Genomic DNA, 22,357 nt, shown 5'->3' with positions numbered 1-22,357 from the left:
TCAAGGGAACCAAGGCTATAGCGGTAATCAAACGAATGTATTCCAGGGATAAAGACCAGACATGGAAAACAGACATACACAACAAAGAACATAAAGTAACTAAAATCATACATACAAAGTAACAAAAGTAAATCAGCAACTCGGACTCCACTAAAAACTAGGAGCATGGACCAGGTGCACCGGTAGGGTAAGCGTCCTCTGCTTTTCTAGAAGCTTCCGCCGAGTTGCTCATAAAAAGTAAAGTTCGGGGTAGACAAACGAGGAAAGGAAAACTATGACCCGTTGAATAAATCAGTTTTCATGGTGCTGATGGATACATCATAACGATCCACGAGTTCATGATGACGACCATAAAACTTCTGTAGTAATGACTTCAATCATGTAGCAACATAACCCTGTTCCAGAAGCCTATTCGTTAGAGTTTTAGCGCGATACAAAAAGTCTGCGTAGTTTCGGCAAGCTCTGGCATAACGTATGAGTTGTGATATGAATACTCCATACGCAGGAGCCGAAGGGATGTTGCCACAGATGAAAGGAAAGTTGACAATTCTGAATGAAGTCATCACGTTTGTCGTAAAGTTTGGTCAGTAGTTTTCCTTTACCATCGATTTCTAAGTGTAGGTCAAGATATGAGGCTGACTTCACAGTGTCTGTAGTATCCTTTATCTCAAGTTCTTTTGGGTAGATGCGATGTATCAAATCCCCGAAATTAGGATTGTTTAAAGATAATACGTCATCTATATAGCGGAAACTGAGATTAAAGGATCTAGCCAAACGATATTCTTTCTTTCTGATCAGATCAGCTATAAAGTCAGCCTCATAAGAGTGAAGGAATAGGTCAACAAGTAAAGGAGCACAATTTGTTCCCATTGGAATGGCCGACCGTTTGTTGAAAGACACGTCCACCACACTGGACAAATTCCAGCATTTCGTAATCATCTTCCTCTGTATATTTGGAAGATGATTTGGAATTATTTCTTACGAAGTATGAGGAATCTCTACCAAGAACTATATATTTGTATCTAGGTGTACCATCTTTTTGGGAAAAACAACGATGTATAATGTTTTTAAGTCGGGATTTTAACTGAGTATGGGGAATAGAAGTATACAGTGTTGAATAATCATAGGTTTTAATGCTATCATATTCAGATAATAGTCTTGAACATATTGTCTTCAAAAGATCTTTCGAATTTTTCAGGATCCACATTGAATTAATACCACTTTTTAATGATGAATCGCATATTTATAAAAGTTGTACGTTGCTATATCACACTCTCTCAAATAGCAAGTTGTATATGCATTACTTTCCATTTACATATGAACACCAATGTAGGAGTAATCTGGTTAACTATAGCTCATTAAATGCATTAAAACAACCGCAAAAATGTACACATATTGCATTTCTACATTAAAAGCAGTTCATTTTGTTCAATGCATATTGCAATGAATTCATACCGGTCGTCGCTTCATAGGAAAAATGCAACATATACGATGTACGATACACGATATACGATTTACGATACACATTTTTTCGCGATCCGATTGCTGTATGTTTATAAAATCACCTGCAAAGCACGCGTTTCTCATGTTTCATTTACTCATAATCAACATGAAAGATACACTTTAAGAACAAAAGAATTAATTCAGGTAGAATATGTATGTATTATCATATCGTGGTTACATGTTTTCCATAGGACTTATAGCACAAAGAATATATATTCATATCGAACAACAAATGTATTACCAAATGTTTTAAAACATATTTTGTATCTTGTCATAGTAAGTTATTTTTTTCGAATCAACTTTTCTTGAAAGGGTCAGAAGAAATATTGCTTACAAGGTTAAAAGACTAAAGTCAGACAAACGGACGCCATAAGTTACTCCTTTATATCGTTTAGATTGATTGATGAAGCATTTCATTCGATCACAAATAAACACCCATAAGATACATCAAACCTTATAATTGTTAGTCTTCAAGATGCCACTTTACTTTCTAATAATGTACCAACTTTAATCTTACGGAAGTACTTTGATTCCCTAAACAAATGATTAACTGAGTTATTTAATTTATGACCTATAGTAATAAAAAATGTGTTAGCTATACATCTGTAACATACTGGTTTGACGTATATCATAGAGGACACAAATCATTCATTAAACTTATTCATTTAACAAACTGTGTCTTTGGGTGTCATTTAATCCCGTGTCCGGTTTCATTTTCATTAAACCCTTCCCCAACTCAAATTGGACCAAGCAGATCACCAGAAACAGGAGATTTAAGTAAATTCTCAACTTGAAATTTTTTTATGAAACCGGATTCTAATCTCAGAAATTTGAAAAAAAATCAAATAAAACGGTAAATGGATTACCTTTTCGTAAAGTCGTAAAATTTGTTACATTATACTGTATACACTTTTTGATATAGAGAGCAGTGTATTCTTGAATGTTCCCTGTATAAAACGTTTAGATATTTCGCATGTGAAATACATTTTATATTTTCACTCTCGAATTTTCTCTCGCCCACCAGAAATCTTTTCTTTACTACATTTGACGTCACTGATGACTTGGAATAGCCATACGCCGATCCCATAATTTCATTTTAGATTTCTTGGTAAATAATAATGAAATATTATGAAGATTTATGTAAAATGTTGGGTAATCAATTCGTTAACGTGTGAATCCAAACTATATATATTGGATCCTAGTACGCTTGTCCCTGAAATATTTATATAAATTTTACATAATCACGTCAAATATTTCCTCCTGTAGTACATTTCTGATGGTTCGGATGTATTGATCAATTCGTTTTGTCTTAGTAGATATGTTATCTGATACTCGGGCAAACTATTTCAATTATTTTTCACGCACATTTTATTCTATATTCATCCTTTTGAAAAAAATAGACCAAATTCCTTTATATTAAGCCCTCGAGTGTAATTCACAATACATATTTCTGTAGAAGTAAGTAAGTAAGTGAATTAATTTTAAGGAGACATGCGTAATAACACATATATATCACAAAAACGCAAACACTAATATATACACCCGACCCAAAGGATGTATAAGTCACTGTCAGGAAGAATGCCTTATTCGGATCACTAACTTGATAATTAACTTATTTCGAACAAAGGTAAAAATAATTTTATAAATTAACTAGACAAATTATACATTCAAGCAAATCTTGAAAAAAAAATAAAAAAATAAAATAAGTTATCAAAAGTAAATAAAGGATTAAATAGTTACATTCAGCAAATCCAAATGATACCAGATGGCACTGGACAGGACAACATCATTGCGAACGGGTTGTCCCAAATAGCTACCTTCTTTTTAATCAAACCAATATAAAATAGGTAAAATGATGGATGGGAAAATTAAGTAATTAAGTAAAAACAAACAATGGCAGCCCAGTGTTAAATGATTATTATATTAGCAATATTCTATCCCATAAACTCATGTATCAAGTTAAACAGACACTTTCACAGATATAATGGCATGATATTATATAAATTCTATGGCGCTCTTTGAACGATTTGTCAGTATATTTCGGCAAATTTCCATTGATAGTTTGTCATTAGAGAGTTTCATTATTCCTTACTAGACCTGTCTCTGAAATCACTTTCTGATAAGATATTATGACGATGATTTTTTTTTATATAATGTGAATTGAAAATCAAAATGGCGCTCTTCTTCTACTGCACCTTGATCGTAGAAGCGACAAAAGCGTTTATTTGGTTGCTCGCCAGTGTACCTTCCAGTTTCTATTCTAAGGGTCAGAGTACACACCTTGACTTCCTGAATAAAGACATTTAGATTTGTCCATATTTATAAGAATACGCAATCTCTTACACCAATCGCCAACAGTTCGTAAATCTATTTCGAACTTTGCCAATCTTGTTCATTCTCCAATCATGAATTTCTAGGTTCATATAGTTTTTTCACCTGTTTACATAATAAAAGTACTAAACCACATCTCAAAATTTCAATTGTTATGAAATCCAATGGACTACTCCAAAGAAAGATAGTCCAACTTACATTTAACATATTGCTCAATTTGGAGTGAAGTTTTTGTCTTTGTGAACAGTAATTCTGTTTTGATTATCCACTGTGAGTGACATGGTTAACAATTTTAAACAATTTTGCAGAAGGTATGGGACTAACAAGTTCTTATATTTTTCTGCTACCTTACATTTCTTTGCGATAATATTCATAAACAATCCACCGACAGTGATTATGACTTATTTACACAAATTGTAATCCTTTGATGAAAACGTAAAGGTTCAAAGTCGTGAGAATTTTTTTTATAAATCTGCTGTATCAACAAGTTCTAATTTTTGTGTTTTGTTCTTTGATTTTCAAAGGTGTCTTTTAGCAGTGTTTAAAATTGCTTCTTTTTTTTAATTGCAAAAAAAAAAAACATTTTGATTGAACTTGCAATGGAAATAACAGATAAGATTTACTAGCATTGGGAAAACTACAAATGTGAAATAATAAGCTAATTACAATTTGAAATATAATTTCTGTGGGGCTGATCCCTAGTAAATTTTAATCTAAAACATAATTTCTACGGGCTTGTTCCGAGTAAATTAAAATCTGAAATATAATTTCTGTGGAGCCATTTCCAAGTTAATTATGATAAATTGATATGCTCATTCAGCTAATATCTTAAAGTAATGCCTACAGCTTCAGAAATTAATGACAGGTTTTGCATTTGATTTGAATATTATTGCCTTTGTTAATATATATATATAGTCCAGAGGACAACTTCAGTGGTTGAGTTATATTTTGTATCAATGAAAGGATGTTTGAAATTCAATAGATATCTTGAAGACATGCACAAGACGATCAGTATATCTGTGAAATAAATATCGATTATTTCCTTTCACAGATGTAAACAACTATGAATATGAATATTGTCAGTAAGGGTGTTCTCTACAGGTATGATTATTGTCAGTAAGGGTGTTCTCTACAGGTATGATTATTGTCAGTAAGGGTGTTCTCTACAGGTATGATTATTGTCAGTAAGGGTGTTCTCTACAGGTATGAATATTGTCAGTAAGGGTGTTCTCTACAGGTATGATTATTCAGTTTCGGATCTAATTCATCTACTAGCGGTAATAACAATCATTACAACATTAGTTTTTTTCACTGAGGCATTATTTCTTGCATTAAAAATGGTAGCTCTAATAATCCATCTCCGTTGACTAGTTATAGAAAAACTTACCAGTGTTGGATTTGGTTTCCTGGTTCGATATTTTTGGTTTTGAGTAATAAATGTTTATTCCTCATTTTAAGTATTTCGTTATACTGCTGCCAATGGGAGGTATCTCCTTGGAACACGTATACCGCATACCAAAATGTTCAATATTAAGATGGTTTTGGTTTTGTATTTACGTAACATCGCCAGAATATGTATGTAAATGGCATTTTGACCTAAATAGAAACAGCAACATTTTTTATTTTGAAATGATATTTATATACTTATATTATTGATTCATATTGAAAAAAATATACGTTATTTGTAACATTAGCAAACAATTCCTTTAATAATATCCTACGAAACAAATCCTATAAAACAATTTATTTTAATCGCGTTTTAGGATATCAATTTGAAAACACTACCTATGGCCAAATGATTATCCTATCTATTGTATAGGTTTTCCTTGTCGATATTTTCATTATGTATTTTAAATTCTGTGATTGGCAGATTGTTATCAGAGTTTTGACGTTCTGACGGGAGAAAGTCCGAAATTGAAATTTTATCGAATTCATTTCACAGTGTGAATTATCAAAATTTATTACACATGGAACTTTTGATAAAATACTGCATCTATATGACAATTCACAATAATAATATGACGATGGTGAAACGTTAAACGCTCTCGGAGAAACATACTAACACTTAAGTCCTTTCATAATTTTTGTAATTGGTGAAAATGTGTAATGATATGCGTTAATTATGTCCTTATGCATTCTCCTATTTTTATGGTCTGAAATAAGTATGGGCCGAAATATCCAATTAATTGTGGTTTGTCATGGTCCGATGTGTTTTGCATTGAATTGTCCAGTATTGATTACGTCAATTCGTAAGCATACGGGTGCCATGCTTTGACTTTCCTATCTTAAACAAAGCTCAGATTCGATTTGTATTTAATCATCGAAACTGGTGAATGTATCATCGGCTAGAGTGGTCTGCATTTACCAAGAATACGAAAATGAAGCTGGCATTATACTGGTTTTATGCTCCTGATTTTACATGCACAAACCGGATATTGATGCTTTTTCTGCCATTAAGTATGCAGGACCCAGTTGATAATACATCCATTTACGCTCCCACGGGAGAAAATAAAGTTCTATAAACTACCTATCTACTTCAACAGCATTAGGTCCAAAAACCACGAAAGTATCAAATTCAGAATAGGCGATCGCTTTATGGTAGGAATTTAAAGATTCACGAATACTTGTGTGCCGGATAACACAAGTTCCATTGTATGTAAGGAGTGATTGTAACTAATCGAGAAGTTTTTTTTTAAAGTTCACTTTGAACAGAATGAAACATCAACTCGTTTATATCGAAAGTTTCATCGATTACCTCGTCAATAATAACTTATCTGGGAAAAATAATCAATATAGAAACAATGAACAAACTGAAAATACCACACGACCATACTGAAGTAGAATATAAAAAAGAATTGATCAGCGCAACGATTTGACGGATCGATGACCGGTGACCGATCTGATCGCAGTGTTGTTATATAAAATGACGTAAGATTTGTTTGAAATAAAAGAAATGTAAAATAAAAGTATAAATTGATTTTTAAACCAATTACATTATGTAAATATGTGTAAAATTGACAAAGAAAACAACAAAAAAACGTAAAAAACGGTGACCACTCTGTGGTCACGTGATGCGATCACAGGTATAATGGATCGGTTTGACGGATCGATGACTGACCGGAAACTGGTCGGTGATCGATGATCGATCGCAATTTTGGTTGCACGGGTCGGTTCAGGTACTGTCGAAGCTTTAAACTGGACTGGTTCTCTTTTTATCACGATTTTGATAGTATAATCGGAGTTATATTTTTTCCGAGGCGGGGTAGGTACTTGACAACAGCCACAGTCGAACAGAAAAGGAAGTATATTTTTATTTTCCCTTTTTTAGAAGAAATATGGGAAAGTTTGTCCCACGGACAAACAGACTGTTTTTGAGACAACTCGTACTATGGTAATGATAAAGGAGATATAAAAGAATTATACTTGATACTTCAAGAATTATCAAAAGACCAATGGGCCCGTCCATAAAAATAAAGGTAATAGCGACTATAACCCATTTATAATGGAGTAAATTTTATGAATAAATAAATAATATTTAAAACTTAAGTATGATTGGCTGTTAATATCCATGATCCAAATACTACCTTGAATCATCAAGTATAAATGACAACCTGAAGAAATGACATTGATTTTTTTGTGTATCACATTCGCACAAGCTACCATTCGTTTTGCACAAAGTACAATACTATAGGAATAAATGGTATTTTGTTTTTGATATTGACTTTATCACAGTTGGGGGTTAAATGAGAACTTTTTTTTATCGAATTACCATTGATCGTCATGATTTATGATTCTGTCCAGTCATATTTTAGCACGTGCGTCAGTACATGAAGCAGAGGACGGTTGGCATTCCACAAAATTAAGCTGTTAACGTCTGTTGAGCATTATTATCGGGATTATTATGAGGATTATTTTAATGCAACAATGGTGAGTTACGATTTTGCCAAAAATCCTGAAAATAAGGTCACTCCCGAATAAGAAGATTTGTGATTGAAAATGTACATGTATCGTATTTTTGTATTTGTCTACGATATTGTTTACAGTAACGGTTTCAGGTATAGATTTGCCGGTCGTTGCAACGTCATAGTAAATCGTTATTTCATTAGCCTCCCCAAAAAGGGGAGCCTACGCAGTCAATTGACGCACGCTTATTGCACACTGACCCGATAATTTCTTGTATTAAGTCAGTTTGCCGTTCCAAGAATTATCAACAAGTAGACATCTAAGGAATTTTGCTCAAATTATCATCACTACAGAAGTTTTATGGTCGTCATCATGAACTAGTGGATCGCCATTGACTGGACGACTTTATATGAGCAACTCATTGGGTTTTTCTAGAAAAGCAGAGGACGCTTGCCTTGTCTTGTCAATACACCTTGTCAATGCTCCAAGTTTTTACTGGAGTCTAAGTTGCTCACTTACTTTTGTTACTGTGTATGTATCATTTTTGTTATTTTATGTCCTTTGTTATTTTTTGCTGTTTTCCATATCTGGTCTAAATTACATTCTTTTGTTATCCGCTAGGATCTTGGTTCTCTTGATTACTCTTAGAAGGCATGGCAAATAAAACATGTAATAGAGAAAACCTTAAAGAATGTTTTCTTATGTTATTTCTGTGACGAAAAGAAAAAGATAAATGTATATTTCTCTGACTTTCTAGAGAGGAAAACTTTTTTCCGCAGAATAGAAAATTTAACTTATAAATAGAAAGTATCAATATTATTTGAAAGGTCCAACGTCAACTTTGCAAAAAATTCCGATGATATTGCTGCATTTTGAGTACACCAACTACTTTTAATTACGTAATTTTTTTTAAGGAATGAAGTGTTTTTTACAGTCATGAATGACATATCATAGGTATATCTCGTAAACAAACATGCGAAATTTTTCTTGTGAAATATGGTGGTTTTTTGTAAATTACCCGTAAAAATGAGTGTAAAGAAGCGAAATATTCGAAATCAAGAGTACGGCCCATATATTTCGTTTTATATTTCAATGTATTTGGCTCATTCTAACAATATGCAAAGTATTAGACAAATCTGGATGTCCTTCCTTTGGTTACGTCCCATTTTAACCACAACTTAACGAATTCCATTGGGAAATCGGTTAAAAGTTTACGTTATACCATCAAGAAAAAAAAAACTCTTTCAATTTTTATTTTTATTTTCTAGTTCTGTATAACATCTTGAGATTTACTGCTGTTCTGACTCTGTCTTTAGAAGTTAAATATTTTGGTTATTTTCCGTAACCTAAAAAAATAAAAGAAAGGTGCCTTATTCACAATGTAACACAATGTCAAATTCTGTACACTCAAAATATTGATTAAAGGAGGTAGATCCAAGGTAAGGGACATAACTCGTGAAATCAGTGATATGTTTGTAACATATTCGATTTCACCAAAGCCTATCAAGCTTTTGTTTGAAGCAGAATAAAATCAATCCAAGTTAATTAGATGCTTTCTTAAGACGGATGCAAAATGCTGCAAACAAACGTTCCGATGATTTTTAGGAATTGTGTCCCTTACCCTAGGTCTACCTCATTAAGCCACATCCCTGGACCAATGTTAAAACAAACCAGTAAGAGGCATAGTTGAAATAGTAATTAACACTTTATAACTAATTTAAAATCCCCCTTTTAACATATTCAGTAATATTCGAACTCACGATACTCAAGTGTTAAAAATCATTTTTAAACAACATAATCAATCTGGAACAAAATTATATGCTATAATGACACTAACATTCACACTGCATACTGAAATTCAGTATTGAGAAAAAAAGAGCAAAATAAAAAAGCGAACTATTAGACCATACATGCGTAAAAAGATAACAGAGATAAAGTGATATAACGAGTTGCACACGTATTTTTTTGAATGAGAATCAACACAAAATGAGATATTTTGCACTTTTTAGCAGAGATAATTATGAATAGGGTCACTTTTCATGAATTTGTTTTAAATCCAACAACTCTTAGAAGCCCAACATGATTCCACAGAATCCCCTGTTTTAAACAGTTTTTTTTGTTAAATGGCGGCCAACAGTGGTGTTCATGGCAGCTCCCACTTAGATCAAAATAGTAATATGTCTAAATTTTCATTCTATTGGTAATGAGGCGAGTTACAGCCAATAGTCGCCGCGGAATGATGATTTTAAGGCCCACGTATTGACATGCACATAAGACCAAAATCAAACTATCGCGAATTGTTTTCGTGTCATTATACTAAAAGGCTCCACCCCGTTCAAAATAATATACATTCAATGGACAGAGTTTCTTCCCAAGTAAGATTGATTTTATTGCTAATCTTGATCACGAACTAGGGGATATTCCAAAAGTTTCGTACATTAAAAGTTCAAGAGCCCAACCAATAATTTTGATGATTGTATTACATGGTGTAGAAATTCACTGATGAGTGGATAAATATATCCAATGGTGTGCTCCAGGAAATCTACGAATGACTGGTCCTTAACAGACAAATATGCTATGATAACCAAAATGCTCCAAAATATATACAGTTATGTGTTTATACTACATACCACATGTTTTGTCTGTAGCGCAAACTGCTTTAGGTGTTGAGTTAACCAATTTACAATGGCATGTGTTACATCCATCCTTTGCTGGGAATTGTGATCCAATCTTATGCTCTTTACCATTGTATACACAAACTGAAGTAGTTAACAATATCATTATAATAATATATTTTTATTACAATAAATAAACATTATTTAAGGTAAATCTAACCTAATATTTCTAGTTGATATTTGCTTTTAGTTTTTCTCAATGATTACCAAGAATTAACACACTTTTGAATTCTAATGTGAAAAAAAGTCACCGAACATGACTAGGAGATAATTGAGTCTTATCAAAGCCAATATTTTACAACATTTTATATGGATTCTGTAAGGAATGTTTGATATTTTGCAAATTTCTCAAACAGTTGTAGATCAAATTTCTTATAATTTTATATAAAGAACACAAATAAACCAAATAGAGCATTTTGCAACCAAATATTTCAACTTGAAAGATGCTTGTTGAAAATGATGCTTTTAATTTTTCCATTCTGTATTTTATGTACAAAAATAATTTGAAATAATTTAAAGATATTATATCATTTCAAACACTTTTAGTTGATAGAAAATATTAACGTTAGTACGATTTTGCAAGATGACAGAAAAGTTTGCTCCGTGTAATAGGTATGATCTACCTTAATAACGGAAAGCATGATGAAGGCGACAACTTTATAGCAAGAGGAAGGGGACAAAGCCAAAGAAACGAAAACGGAAACAGAAAAATAAATAAAGCAAGCAAACATCAGCATTGTTTCTCTTCCAAGCCAGGTAAATGTCTTTTATCTATTGTGAGCATTTGTAACGTTCAAAATTAATTGAAATCTCCTTTATGTATATATATAAAAAGGTGTCTGATTGTAATAAGTGTCCTTTACCGCATGACTTTTTAGTACAGGCGACAATTGAAGATGACCCGACAACTTTAGTACATTCACAAGTATTACATCCATCCTTGTCTGGGAATGTTTGGCCGATCTTGTACATTACACCTAAGTATTCACAGTCTAAAAAACATACAAATTAAACCATTTTACCAACCATATGTAAAGGGTTAAAGTTTAATAAACAAAATAGCTTTTCAATGTAAATAGCAAAATATTTATAATATAGATAGCAGTGTTTATCGAACGTTCCCAGTGAAAGTTCGATAATTCACACTGTGAAATCAGCTCGGTAATTTCATTTTGGGACTTTCTCCCGATAAAACGACAAAACTTTGATAGCAATTCGCCAAACACGGAAATTAAATTCATGTTGAAATTATCGATTAGCTATGAAAAAAATCTATATAATAAATAGGATTATCAAGTAGTCATCGTGTATAACAAAATTATGATCACTCATGCCAGGAACGCTTGAGGATTAAACTCGTGATAATATTGTGGTTATGCACTCTTTCAAATAAATTATCCTATTAGTATATAATTTATTTTATATAGATATATATTTGTATATTACATTATTTGTTTACGTATTTTTCTGTAACAATAATGTCTGAATAAAAAGAAATTAGAAACAAATAAAAAAACCTAAATAAATAAATTAGTCAATAAATGAAGACCAATCTCTGAATTAGCTTAAATGATACTAAATATTAGATGTTGATAAAATTATTTTGTTTTCAGTACTTACTGCATTTATATAATGTGCAAGAAATTGTTCCGTCAACCTTACAATCGCATGTGTTACATCCGTCACCGACCGGGAAAGTTTGTCCGATTTTATATTCCACTCCACCTTTTGAACAGGCTGAAAATGATAGAAATCTGCTTTCATTTCTGTTTCAAGGAATTAACAACTACTAAAGGATTAAGTGATCAAACGTACACTACAAAAAAGGAAAATTTATCGAAAAGGGTTAAAAAAAATCTCGAAGAGGACTTCACACTTGATTTTTTTTTCAGAAATCTTCACTGAAAAGCAAATAATTTGAACAACTGAGGAAAGATCAATTGCCTTCGCAGAATATGAATATGAAGTAACTCAGTGATAAATAAACAATCTTTACAAATGTAAATGACAGGCTCAGATAGCAATAATTACAATGTATTATGTGTAGAAGTTCTAAAAGCAGATATGTATATTATCCCAATATTTGGGAAATTCAATATAGACATATAATGCTTATTATTTATACAGAAGTTTTCAGAAAGTTAATCAGAGACACACACATTTGAATCTCGCACTTTCGTGAATGTTCTTTATTGCTGAATCAATGATATTAAATGATAGGAACTTACAACATGGCTTATTTGTGCAACTAATAATTCCATCGGGGTTACATGTACATTGATTGCAACCATCTTTAGCTGGAAACACGTCTTGATAATTGTATTTTACACCATCCTTGATACAGCCTGAAAAATAGGAACAAGTAAAGTTCAGTTTTGTATTCTTTATAAATCAACAATCATTAAAGTACCAGGTCACATGAAATGCAGACATTGCCATTGGTTAAGTGATACATGGTGAAGAAAAACCAACCAAACAAACCAGGCTTTTTCAGTCTATATATGCTATACATTTACATAACGATAATCATTTCTGCAATCAATATAATTTTTATCTCAAAAGCCCAACAACCACATGAAAAACTAAGGCTGGTGTTACGTGACCATTAACTGTTTCTAAACAAGAAATAATAAAACAAATGAATTCGTAGGGTTTATGACATGCATGAATCACCTTCTGTCTGATTTTTAGAAAGACTGCTACTTAAATTGTTCAGCTTTTGCTTTGACGTTTACTAGAACTGAAAACTTGAGTGTTTAAGTTTTCTCAATATTATCTCCATCACAGAAACGAAATGTTTACATAATAAAAACTTCACTTCAAGACATATTTTATGCAAATGACGCGACTGTACAAAACAGTCCTATCAAGACAGAACCTATCAAAACTTCTAATTGACCGTATCGATTATCTGTGAAATTGCTACGTTATTGATATGCATTAAAGAGATCAAGGGCAAGACAACATGGATGCTTTTTTACTACTGGGTAACACGACAGTCTAATTTTGTTCTTTGTTGAGGACGACACAAAACTTTCTAGAAATAATGATGGTATATTATCAGAGCATATTAAATCTACTTAAAAAAATAAACACAACACAACACAACACACAAATGACAAAGATAGAAAATGCATGTATTAGCTGAGCAAGGTCTAGTTGACGTACGAAAATTGCATTTTGCCTTTTACTTATCCAAGTGTAGGTTATCTCTCACAGTTAATATATTGTTGCTTTGCATGTCATCATCAACAATTGAACTAAATCAAAATTTCTATCTAAATTTCAGAGTAAGCCATCATAATGGCATTTAAACTTACCGCAAAAATCAGTTCCACATTTAATTGTCCCGTCAACAAGACATTCACATTTATTACATCCATCACCAGCCGGAAATACTTGTCCAATTTTATAGACAACTCCCCCCTTTGAGCAACCTTTAAGAAAAGAAAGACATATAATAGTTCGGACATTGATTCCGTCATTGAGTTTGAGTTTTCATCTGTACTTGTTCGGTTGTTATGTATTAAAACAACATGGAAAATAGGTCTCGTATTGAAATGTATTAAATTGCTTCCAAGTTGAGAATGTTTAACAAAGAATGTAGAATTATGAATAATGAATGCTGTCTTGGAGTTTATTGATATTCAAACTCGTCCTTTACTCTTAACCTTTAACAATAATCCTTTTGAATGAGTTTTTTACTCATTCATACATCAAGAAACTCTCCCAATATAGCTTTTATTAATTAATTAAGCGAATTTTAAGTATTTTACCACACAATCATTCGCTTATTAATCAATACTTTACCTAAAAAGAAATAAGTTAGGCCAATATTCTAGTTTTATTAAATAGATTCTATAAAAGGTCATCAGTAAGTATTGAGTAAGATCAGTTATGTTTTGTTAATCAATTAAATACTTACTGCATGGTTTATTTGTACAAGTTATAGTTCCGTCTGTATTACAAGTACAGGTATTACAACTATCAGATGCAGGGAATGTTTGTCCAATGGCGTATGTATTGCTTCCCTTTTTACAATCTGAAATATTTGCATGACATCATTACACTCGTTGACAAAGTTAAATAAGGTGTATACAATAACTTGTTACATTCGTAATATCATCAATTAGTTTCGAAATGTAATGACTTGCAGTTGTTTCGTCACCTCACCTTAAATTGTAGACATAACTGCTAGATAATCTAACCTATAGCTGTTACTCATATTGAAAAAACGATGAAAAACTTTTGCTTGGCCAATTTAAGAATAACTTATTTTTCATGATGAAACATAGCAAGTACAAATTGTCACCAATGTTTAAAAGAAGACGTCCTCATAATGGTAATCTGAACAAATTGACATAGGATTCAACGAGGGACTGATATCGGTCGTACCGGAAGTGCCTTACAAATACCGAAATTAAAATAAAATCGCAAAACTCGACCCAGAGACAAGTCATCTACTTGGATGATATTTATTTTACGATAAAGAACATATCTGTTGAAACGCTTCTATAATTTCGTATAATAAACTAAAACTTATTTTACAAACACGATATGGAAAATAATGTCATTTTGTCCTAGTTTCTGATGTAAAAGAAAATTAAACTACCAAAGTGGTGCGTCATTTATATCATTTTTCGACCACTGCCCGAGTCTTAGAGAGACTGATACCTAAAGGATAAATACTTACTACATGCATTGTTGTCACAGACAATTTTATCTTTGGTACATTTGCATTTGTTGCATTCATCTCCTTTCGAAAATACGTCGTTAATCCAGTAAGTTTTGCCATTATAATAACAGTCTGAAAACAAAGAAGACTTAGTTAGCATGTTCGATAAAAAGAGTAAAGAAAATCATACGTATGAAGCAGTTATCAAGGGAGCCAAGAATCTAGCGGAAATAAAATGAATGTAATCAAGGGACAAATACAACACAGTGACATCTGACACACTCACAAAGAACTTTAAATAGCCAAAATAATACATACAAAGCAACAAAAGTAAATGAGCAACTCGAACTCTACTAAAAAATGGGAGCATGGACCAGGTGCACCGGAAGGGTAAGAAAAACGATGATATAGAATGATTTGTTTTGTTCAATTTACATTTGCCACATACTGAGACAGAGACAATGAGACAAGAGAGTTTGTATTCACTGTAGATTAACGTATAATAACCCGAGATGTTAAGGCATGCGTTCGTTAGACAATAACTTAAGATTGAATATATCAGGATCATGCTACATTTAAACATGTCATGTAAACATGTCGTCAGCTTACTGCAAAAACAAAAAAAAAAGAAGATTGATGGCACTATTATAGTGTTTGGTAAAAAAGCCTCGATCTTATTGGTCTTATTGAAACTATTCCTATACAGCATTCTAAAACAAATTCTTTATTGATATAAATGTTCTAACTTTAAGAAATAACTGACAGAGACCCCATGTTTTGATCACTGAATGATGACATAATTGACCAGCACACACGGTAAAAATAATTTAATGGAGTCTTTGTTAACTATTTCGAGTCTAATACATGTAGTACCAAAGTTAAAGATCTTTGATGTAGACCATATTAGAATCATGAATACGACTATTCTAGAAGCCGCACCATACTTTTAGTTTCATTTAACGGCCCCGTAAGTATTAATTCACCAAAGTTAATATTTTATATATCTAACATACCTCCAGGCTTTACACATGATTTGCCACATGTACATCCAAGATCACAACATTTGTAAGCTAGAATAAGAAATAATACATTGAAAAACTTAATAAAATATGATACTTAATTTTGTTATGGCGTTTAAATATTTAAATGTGTTTTATCTAATTTTTTGTATGTTGACTTCATGCATTCTTTAGTTATGTACCATTCTGTGTAAGAATCAGGCAATGGGTGGCACACCATCTCCCCCAATTAAGGCATTTTTGCCTAAATATTTTCAGTACATCTTTAAAACAACCAAAAACTTGATAAAATATGATACTTAATTTTGTGATGGCGTTAAAATATTTAAATATTTATCTAATTTTTTTATCTTGACTTCATGCATTCTTTAGTTATGTATCATTCTGTGGAAGAATCAAGCAATGGCTGGCACAAAATCTCCCCCAATTAAGGCATTTTTACCTAAAATATTTTCAGAACATCTTTAAAACAACCAAAAACTTGATAAAATATGATACTTAATTTTGTTATGGCGTTTAAATATTTAAATATTTATCTAATGTTTTGTATGTTGACTTCATGCATTCTTTAGTTATGTATCATTCTGTGTAAGAATCAAGGAATGGGTGGCATACCATCTCCCCCAATTAAGGCATTTTTACCTAAAATATTTTCAGTACATCTTTAAAACAACCAAAAAGCTATTTAAGTTTATTCTGAATCATCCGTGACGTAGATATTTTTGACTGCTTATATAGTGAAAGAGTGGGTAAAAATTTTCCCGCCATTATTCCTAGTGCATTTCAACTGACCTGACCTATCAATATCTTAAAAAGGCATTTTTTGCAAACGCTTTGATGGTTATTTCTGGCGGTTATCAGGTATAATAAATTGGTAAATGCAATAAAATCTCTGCCTTTTATTCCTTTATGTGCCACATGTTATTTACATTTTGCCCGATTCCTAGACGGAGAAGTACTTAAATATTTTAGCGGTTTTGATTTGCTGTTTATCTAACTACATATATTCTAAATATATCGACATGATATGCATAATTAAACTCACATATTATCTGGAAAAACTCATAATTAATTTAAATTGCTAGAAAACTAATACAATATAATTCTAACAAATTTTGGTATGCTTTACATTTGTTTTAGGAGTAACCTCTTATCAGCAACAAATAAACTTCAAAATTAGAACAAAAATGAATAGCCAAATCATATTTTTAATCTTTATACTTACTTGGATTTGTTTTGCAATCGGCGTCTACCTTGCATTCTCCAGGCTTAGCACAAGCACATATCGGTGCTACACCTCCTACTATCATTGTTATCGGGCATGTTCCTGGTCTAACTTCTACGCGGTATGCATGTACCTAAATATTACAATGAATAAGGAACACATTATTGTCATAATTTTATACTATCTCAAACCATGTTTTTTCCTTTTGCATTTACCAAAGAAAACTCATGCAGGCACCTAAATATTACAATTAGTAAGGAACAAATTATGTCTTAGTTTTATACTATCCCAACGCGTGTTTTTCTTTTGCATTTACCAAAGCAAGACCCGTAGACCACAAAGGGTACGCTGTCGCAGCTGTCGATTAGTAAAAAAAGTTTATCCAAAGAGTCAGTAAAGAATTATGCCATGTGGCGACAACAACAATAAAAGGCAAGTAAAACAAAGTTTAATTAAGATGTAAAACGATTCTATCCTTCAGAAGGTTTTTTAAAAGTCACCTATTTCGAAGTTTTCTTTAAACAAATGAAAATGAGAGCGTTTAATTTCATTCTTTTCATATTAAAATGTTTCTTTTAATATACTTACTGTGGCCACAAGGGCTGTTACAACGAATACTGTTTTTATCATAATATCTCTAAGTATTTAACTTCACTTCCAGATCTTACCTTTTCTGCGATTAGTTCCAAAATCTAACCTGTATTTATAGCATATATTTTCCGTAAGAAATAAACACAATATAATTACGTAATAACAAAAATAATGACAATGCGGTCATTAATCATATTATTATGTCGAAAGTCTACAGTTTATACTTTATGCAAAGCATAATTTATATCGTAAATTGTGACTTTTGAACAAAGTTAACATTAAATGTATTAATCAAGCAATGCGCCATGCATAATTAGTGTAATTTCTAAATACTTTGACTAGAGTAACTGGAAAAACTACAAGGAAATGCCAGTTGGTACTAAGAACCCTACAATTCTAAGTACAAATGTATGTGATTTCTATATAATTTGCATGGGTTACTTGAAACGTTTTGAGGAAATGAAAACTGTTGATCCAGTTACCTTCAATATTAGCCTAGTGTCATACTGAGAACATGTTCTAAGTGCTTGTCGGATCCCAGGTCATATATTTGCCCCCAAAGGTCAATTGTGGCTAAGACTGTTTTTGTTTAAGTTTATTCTGAGTCATGTCTTCGTTTATTTTTCATCTATGCACTCATAGTAATAAAACACGAAGTCCTCATAACGGTATTTAATGCGAAATAAAGTAAAAGCTTGGAAGCACCGAGAGCCTGATTTCAGATAAGATGCGACGTCTTTCGGAGCTTTGCGTATAAAATTCTGTGTTCACTTATCTTCTCCACTAAAAAGCGTTTATCAATGGTTCTCAATAATTATATAAATTCAAATACATTTTTTTTTTGTTTTCCACTTGCCGTAAGAGTAGAACTTTCTGGCTTTAGCCATATTGGCCGAAGTACAAACACTTAGTAATACAAGTTTCACTAATTAGCGCAAAGAAGTGTCAAGAAGAGGCAAGAAGTGACAGGAACCACCAAAATGTCTAGAAAAAGCGACATAAGATTACGGGTACATTCTGCCTCATATTATTGCAAATTACGTAATGCTGTTAACATGTTACAAGGAGTTATTCCACAATAGCAGCATGAGAACAAAATACACCGGAAGATATAAATTCAAAAATAAATGTATACAAGACGTAATTAAATTTAAACATATCGTCAAATCAAACATTGACATGTTCTACAATGTGCAATACAGGGCGAATAACCCAAGTTTTAAAGCGCTTTTGAATTTGTTATACTGACAATTACGGTAAATTTGCATTGTAAAAACTCGGATCAGACTAGTCTTACGAATGGGTTGATGAATACCTTCTGGTATCAAACCAATTGTTGTAAAATACAAAATTACGGCACTGACGACAAAAGCACTCCTAATAAATGATGTATAGCATATATTGATACATTGTACTTAAGTACGGTTCCATATAAAATTCAAACATATATTTACATGAAAGGATAGGTTGCACATGATATTTTCGTAATTGTAATAAAAGTGTTTACATTCAAGAATCAAATTCATAGCTTACATTGCGCAGATAAACCACTAGTTTATTTTTTATAACCCATTTAATTTGCAGTAGTAGATAATATCTATGAATTAGCTCCCTTTTTACATACCTTTCTAGTGCTTTTTTGAAGATGATATCTCAATAGAAGAAAAATATATAAGTATGAAGAGTGTAACATCTAGTTTAACAAAGTAAAAAAAAAAAAACAAAAAAAAAAAAAAAAAAAACAAAAAAAAAAAAAAATGAGTAAATTAATTTTTAATTTCATATTGAATGATAATTTAATTGGATACTGACGATGCAACTATATACCCGTGTAATGTGGTTCAAAATTACTTTATGAAGTAGTTTAAGGTTTAAGGTTTAAGGTTAAAAAACCTTAGCATGGGGAAAGTATCAAACTTTTGAATAAATGTATCAAACTTTTGAAAAATTCAAAGTTAAAATTTTCAAAACGATTAATATGTTGACCTGATGATAATTAGATTATTAAGTTGAAATTAGTTAATGATTTTAACGAATAGAAATACAAATATACCAACCATTTAAGTATCGCAAGTATTTCAGTATGCTGTACAGTTGTTAACCTCTCATGAGTGGCACTATAATCAAATACTAAGGGACTTCTATATTAAAAAACAATGTAACACAAGAAATACTCCAGAACTAAAAAAATGAATTGGGAAATCAAATCTAGCACCGATACATTCCGTAAATTTCAGAAATAAATATATGATATATAGTTTGAGGTCTTTCAAGTCTGATTCCTTGTTTGGTATGTTTGACCTCGGGACCTAATTCAATAGGATATGCGACATTTGGTAATAAGGAATGGTGAGATGTTATATGGTTTAGATGGGAAGTTTATATCATTTAAGAGCTGTAATACATGTTTGTTATGTAAGGGGTGACGTTGAATATTAATGGGTAAAAAGAGTAAGGTAAATAGGAAAATGAGAATAGGAAATGGAGCAGTGCAGTGGAAGATTGGAAAATAGAGCAATGGAGAACGGGTAACGAAGCAATTTTGGATGGGGCATGAAGCAATGGGGGATGTGGAATAATGAATAGTGCGAATGGGACGTATATTATCAAACCGATGATCGAAGTTATAGCGGTAATGAAAAGAATGCAATTCAGGGACAGAGACCAGACATGGAAAACAGACACACACAAAGAACATAAAGTAACTGAAATAAAACATACAAAGTAACAAAAGTAAATGAGCAAACCGGACTCCATTAAAAACTGGGAGCATGGACAAGGTGCACCGGTAGGGTAAGCGTCCTCTGCTTTTCTGGAAACACCCGCCGAGTTGCTCATAAATAGTCGAGTCCGGAGTAGACAAACGAGGAAAGGCAAACTATGACCCGTTGAATAAATCAGTTTTCATGGTGCAGATGGATACACAATAACGATCCACGAGCTCATGATGACGTCCATAAAACTTCTGTGGTGATGACCTCAATCTTGTAGCAACTGTAGAGCTTTATTTGTTTCTAATGCTGCAGTTGAAGTTATTCAAAGCATATTTACAGCATACCGAAATTGTCAATATTAATATTATTGTTATTTTTGTATCTCATAGCTTGTCTTTATTACCTGCATTGAAATAACTTTAATGTAGATGGCTCGTAATAATGACAAACATTATCATTTGTGATTTTCATGAAACACTTTGCTAGTACTTTGTTTAACTCCGCGACGGGGATATCCTTAATATAACCATCACCATACTTCGTCAAGTTCATCGAAATATGTTTATTACTTATTGACTTTTCCATGTTTGGTTTTACATTTTCAAAATTATCGATTTATATTGTAATCGAATAAATCCCCTCGGTGCACGGTCATGTTTTTTTAGCAATATTAGATGCGTTTCAATTACGGAAATGACCGAATACATAATTACGAATGAACGTCAGAAACCGCAAAGAGTTAATGTAACCTGGACACTTTAAATAACAAATTTTTCAAAGAATATAATGTTACCGTTATTCTCTATTAAAATATGATAAACACATATAAAAGTATGACGACAAACGTGAGTTTTAAAAAAAAGTTTAAAATTCTGCACAGGCATATTCCAAATTTCACTTGTCAAAATATGTTTCTGTAATTTCTTTTTTTTTCTGTATGTTTTCTTTAGAAGAAAGGACTCAAATATCATAATTACTTCTTTTTTTTTGTTATATGTACCACCTGACTCATTGTATCTTTATGAAAAAGAAAAGACAAAAAAAAAAAAAGACAAAAAACAAAAAACAAACAAACAGTGATCTTGATAATACTATTACATGAAACATACAGACATATTTATTTTCTATAAACTGAAAGTATTTGAAATGATGCAAAATTAATTTACTTTTATTATTTCAAATGATTGTTTTACATAAAAATTGGAACATTGTTTTTGACTTATGGAATTCTAAATGTTTTGGTTTTGTATTATACCGTCATAACAGTCAATTCAATCTGCATGAATAGAACAGTTTTCTATAATTCGAATTCTTCGGGATTGTATAAAGCAAATGTTGAAGCTTTTGTATGTATGTAATTATTTTTTTTTTCAATTTTAATGTTAACGTTGTGTATGTTGATAGTCAATTTCTTTTTTCGTTTTCACGTTTTGTTCATGTCTTTTGATTCTAATATCTCTAATTTGTTTTTTTTTAGTTTTACACTTCCACATGTTTTCTCGACTGTGTTTAGTCGGTTGAACTATTGTAACTTTCATTTGGTTACCAACATATCTGCGTGTTACCTAGCCCTTTAATCTGCCAATTTCCTATCAAATATTCAATCATGAGATCTTTTGGAACAAAAGAAATACAACATAAATAAAATATCAATATTTATTGGAACTTAAAATATTTAAAAAAAGAAAAATAAAAATGTTGGGTAAATAATAAATAACATT

At 31.7% G+C, this 22,357-nt stretch overlaps 1 protein-coding gene and 1 long non-coding RNA gene across 2 annotated transcripts; one reads left to right on the top strand and one right to left on the bottom strand.

Moving 5' to 3' along the window:
- The first annotated feature begins 5,691 nt into the window (after window positions 1–5,691).
- On the top strand, window positions 5,692–12,621 carry LOC148607389 (uncharacterized). Its single transcript, XR_015915135.1, has 3 exons — window positions 5,692–7,761; window positions 11,025–11,168; window positions 12,305–12,621. It is a non-coding gene; the product is annotated as an uncharacterized LOC148607389 (long non-coding RNA).
- LOC148607388 (uncharacterized) lies at window positions 8,980–18,041 on the bottom strand. The gene is made up of 11 exons (XM_088545064.1): window positions 17,920–18,041; window positions 17,332–17,464; window positions 16,101–16,157; window positions 15,106–15,219; window positions 14,338–14,454; window positions 13,733–13,849; window positions 12,641–12,757; window positions 12,033–12,149; window positions 11,276–11,404; window positions 10,368–10,496; window positions 8,980–9,083 (listed from the first exon to the last, which is right to left on the bottom strand). Exons 1-11 carry the CDS (start codon window positions 17,959–17,961, stop codon window positions 9,070–9,072), a joined length of 1,086 nt encoding a protein of 361 aa, XP_088401190.1. The 5' UTR covers window positions 17,962–18,041; the 3' UTR covers window positions 8,980–9,069.
- Between the last annotated feature and the right edge of the window lie 4,316 nt (window positions 18,042–22,357).

The sequence above is a fragment of the Perna viridis genome, chromosome 9 (assembly GCF_037379345.1).
Source record: "Perna viridis isolate PV_CMFRI_1.1 ecotype Kerala chromosome 9, ASM3737934v1, whole genome shotgun sequence".
Taxonomy (NCBI): Eukaryota; Metazoa; Mollusca; class Bivalvia; order Mytilida; family Mytilidae; genus Perna; species Perna viridis.
This window is presented reverse-complemented; position numbering and strand designations above follow the sequence as displayed.

Bases quoted from the DNA above. Each gene is read 5' to 3' on its own strand.
- LOC148607388 (XM_088545064.1), bottom strand. From the start codon at position 17,961: ATGATAAAAACAGTATTCGTTGTAACAGCCCTTGTGGCCACA. The intron at 12,758-13,732 runs GTAAGTTTAAAT...CCTATTTTTCAG, and splicing joins ATGTGGAACTGATTTTTGCG to GCTGTATCAAGGATGGTGTA. The intron at 10,497-11,275 runs GTAAAGGACACT...TAACTACTTCAG, and splicing joins CTGTACTAAAAAGTCATGCG to TTTGTGTATACAATGGTAAA.